We start from the raw sequence: 3711 nt of genomic DNA, 5'->3' as shown, positions 1-3711 counted from the left end.
TGGGTGACAGAATGAGATTCCATCTCAAAAAAAAAAAAAAAAAACTATATATATATATATATATATATGCCTGAGGAACAAATTAGCTAATGAACAAACAGAAATGTCAAGTATAAAACTTAATCGTTCTATAAAACTGCGTAAATTCTTACAAAGTTCACTGAATTCCACATATAACTTTTAAAGAACATTTTGCAAATATGAGCATGTTTGGTTTTCTTTTAATCCTCAAACATTTTACTAGGTCAACTGTGTCTAAGAACTATTAGGCAGAAATACTGAAAAAAAATCAACACAGCTCTGGTCTTCAAATGGCTTTTTAAAGTGAAAATTAGCATATTAAGACAAAGACAATAGAAATAATATACATAATTTTATTACAAAATTTTTTTTTAAAAAACAAAATGCAACATCCTAAAAAACCCAAAATTTACTACTGATACTAATTCCTACAAGTTTGCTGTGCTACCATACACAAGAAATTAAAAAAACCATTAAATATTTAGGAACATTCAACATCAGAAGCTGTAAAATCTAACTATGTAGTAGCCCATCAAAAAGCTACAACCTGCAATTTTTTAAAAGTATTTTCTCTACAGAGAATCTTATCAGCTATACAAAAATCTGTACAGTTTTTATACTGAAGCTAATATTGAGCTGCACTTGAATTCACATTCTTAGCAAAACAATTGCCTGAGCACACACGCACATTCCACACGCATCATTAAAGGATAGCCATTTATTCTTCATCTTCATCCTCTTCCTCCTCATCTTCATCTTCCTCCTCCTCCTCCTCCTCCTCATCTTCTGGTTCATTCTTCTTCTTTGAGCCTGTTGGCCTGCCAGGGCCCTTCTTTCCTGCTTCACTTTTGCCCTTGGCACGATATGCAGCAATATCCTGAAATATTGTTAAAAAAAAAAATAAAGTAAGCATCCGGTGTCATTACTCAACTGTGAAAACCACTTACTTGTAAACAATCGAAGATGATTGACCAACAACCCTGATAACTGTCCAAAAGGTAGCCAAAGTGTTAAGAGCACTTATCCCTCTAGGCTTTAACAAGTTAATGGTGTAAAATGACAAGGGTTGCAATACAGCAGTATCAGTACTTTCACTACCAATACTCTTTTACCTCACACACAGTGCCACAGTCCCTGCTGTACCTTCACATTTTATATATATCTACAAAAACCAATTTATTTGACCCTCTGCTTTAAAAAAAAAAAAAAAAACTACAGTAACTACAAGTCTGTCTGCAGGAATATACTAGTGCTACAAACACTGGTTTCATTCAAAAGGAAGGTTTTGATTACCTTGTGTTTAAGTGTACAATTTTCATTAGGCCTTTTCAAAACATAGCTGACAACCATTAATTAATACAAGATTGATTAAACTGCCCAAGTTTTCTAGTTATTCCCTATACCTAGTGTTAATCACAGCTTTAAAAAAGTAAGATGACAATGTACCTTTTCATATTTCTCCTTTAGCTTAGCTGCTTTCTGTTCATATGGTTGTTTATCTTTGGCTGACTGCTCGGACCACATTTCACCCAATTTCTTTGCAGTATCCCCAATGGATAGGCCCGGGTGTTCACTTTTGATCTTTGGGCGATGTTCAGAGCAAAACAGGAAAAAGGCAGATCTGAAAGGAAGCAACAGAGCTTAATAAACTGAAGGAAAAATCCAAGGGGCAATTTGGTTTATTTTAAACTTACGGCGGCCTTTTAGGAGCATTGGGATCCTTTTTCTTCCCTTTCTTATCACCTTTGGGAGGAACGTAATTTTTCATCTCCCTATCATAGCGAGCTTTGTCACTTTTTGCCATATCTTCAAACTTCGACTTCTCCTTTGCAGACATGGTCTGTAGACATAAAAATAAGCGCCAAGAATACAGCAAAATCGTTACCTATAAACATCCAAAGACGACAAGATCATCTTTAAGGGGCACGTTTTCCTTAACAGCATTTGGCTTTCGAAGTCTTATGTAGTTAAAAACCTAAAATCGTCTGCCTGAAACTCTTAAGATATTCAGGTGAGTCATCGGGGGTGGCAAAGTTGAAGCTCTTGAGTTGCCTACTACCTACCTGCCTGAGGCCCTCCAAGCCGAAAACCACACCTGCACCCCCTCTCCTGCCTCACCTTCCATCTCTCCGAACACTTCTTGGAGAATTCCGCGAAATTGACGGAAGAGTCCGGGTGTTTCTTCTTGTGCTCTTCCCGGCAGGTCTGCACGAAGAAGGCGTACGAGGACATTTTGCCCCGCGGCTTGTTGGGGTCTCCTTTACCCATGGTGACAGATCGGCGTCCACCTGACGGGGCGGAGGGGGGAAGAGGGGAAGCCGGCGGGTGGGTGCGGAGCCCGCAGCTGCCAGGGCGGGCGCTGGCGGGGCTCCGCTTCCCGCCCAAATCCGCTCCCGCCCTTCCCGCGCCCCCCTCCTCCCGAGGGCGGCCGCCCGTGCCCCCGCCCGCGCCCCGGCGCACACCCTCCTCCTCCTCCTCCTCCCGGCCTGAGCGGCTGCGGCTGACGACTCCTCACGCTCGCCCAGCAAGTGGCTCCCGGGGCCCGAGACGCCGCCTCCCGCCCTTCAACGAGTCCGGCGACTCCGCAAGCGCCCTCAAGACGCCTTTCCTGACAGAAATGTCCCTCGGCTTTCACGTCGCGAGCCTCACTCAATTGCTAATCACCTCGTGACCGACATTGAAAACTCCCAGAACCGGGCCGGGCGGGGGCAGTTTCCGCCTCTTCCGACTGCCCGCCGGCCCTCTACAGCCCCGGCCCTCGCCGGCCCGCACCCCAAATGCCGCTCGCCGGGTCAGACACCGAGAGCCACAGCGCCGAGACCGAGTAGAGGCTCTGAGGGAATGGGGAAAGGCAGGTCCACGAACCCGAGGGTATTGGAGGGTATTCTTGCCTGGTGCGCGCTTTTCCTCAGAGTCCTGCAGAACCGCCGGCCCCAACAGAGACGCTTCCCTCACCGGGCTCCGGCGTGAACTGGTTTATCTCTAACGCAATCCTCAGCCTCTTGTTTTGCAGAGTTCTCCGCGCCACGGCAACTTGACCAGCTAGGCCACAGGCCACATCCCCACTTCTCTGATTGGTTCTGACGATTATTCAAACCCAGATAGTCCCCGCCCCCTTGCCACGGCGGCTAACGATTGGTCAGTGTCTTACCAGACCCGCCCTCCACGCCCCAGCCTAGCAGGTTCGGTGGGTCGCCCAGGTCGTTAACTCCCAGACCCGTTAGAACCGGTCAGGAGAGGAATGTACTGCTCGATCCTGATTGGCGGCGGGAAGAGGGTTTGAAAAATGGCGGGCCTCACGCTGACTGGCTGGGACTGTAAACGGTGGGAGTGGTTGGCTTCGGAGGGAAAGCCCCGCCAGATTTAAAAATACTTATTCGGGAGACAGGGGGTTGGTCTCCTGGCTTGGCGACGGCGGCGGCTCGGTTTGCTGGCGCTAAGGTAACAGCAGAGGTCCGCTTTGCCCTTTCTCCAACCACCATTTAGATCCTGTCTGTCTCCCGCCTCGGCTCAGCCCTGCAGTGTTGGCTCCTGGGAGCTGTAGTCGCTCTGCTCTGTGGCCCTGCAGAGTCTCCCCTGAGCCGCCCAGAGAATAATAAATGGGGAGAGCCTGGAGTTTGCCCTGCAAAACCGATTGCCCAGCTCCTCCCGCTGTTGCTGACGTTGGCGTAGAACTCGGGGAAGTCAAGG

The 3711-nt window shown here is 47.6% G+C and overlaps 1 protein-coding gene across 2 annotated transcripts; it reads right to left on the bottom strand.

Moving 5' to 3' along the window:
- Positions 1-356: 356 nt before the first annotated feature.
- On the bottom strand, positions 357-3183 carry HMGB2 (high mobility group box 2). Of its 2 annotated transcripts, none has more exons than XM_023229115.2 (5): positions 2913-3183; positions 2140-2309; positions 1716-1861; positions 1468-1642; positions 357-898 (listed from the first exon to the last, which is right to left on the bottom strand). In XM_023229115.2, exons 2-5 carry the CDS (start codon positions 2287-2289, stop codon positions 740-742), a joined length of 630 nt encoding a protein of 209 aa, XP_023084883.1. In that variant the 5' UTR covers positions 2290-2309; positions 2913-3183; the 3' UTR covers positions 357-739. The 2 variants fall into 2 exon arrangements, with proteins under 2 accessions (XP_023084883.1, XP_023084893.1); XM_023229125.3 differs by having other exon boundaries at positions 359-898; positions 2887-3064.
- Between the last annotated feature and the right edge of the window lie 528 nt (positions 3184-3711).

The sequence above is a fragment of the Piliocolobus tephrosceles genome, chromosome 3, assembly GCF_002776525.5.
Source record: "Piliocolobus tephrosceles isolate RC106 chromosome 3, ASM277652v3, whole genome shotgun sequence".
Lineage (NCBI taxonomy): Eukaryota > Metazoa > Chordata > Mammalia > Primates > Cercopithecidae > Piliocolobus > Piliocolobus tephrosceles.
This window is presented reverse-complemented; position numbering and strand designations above follow the sequence as displayed.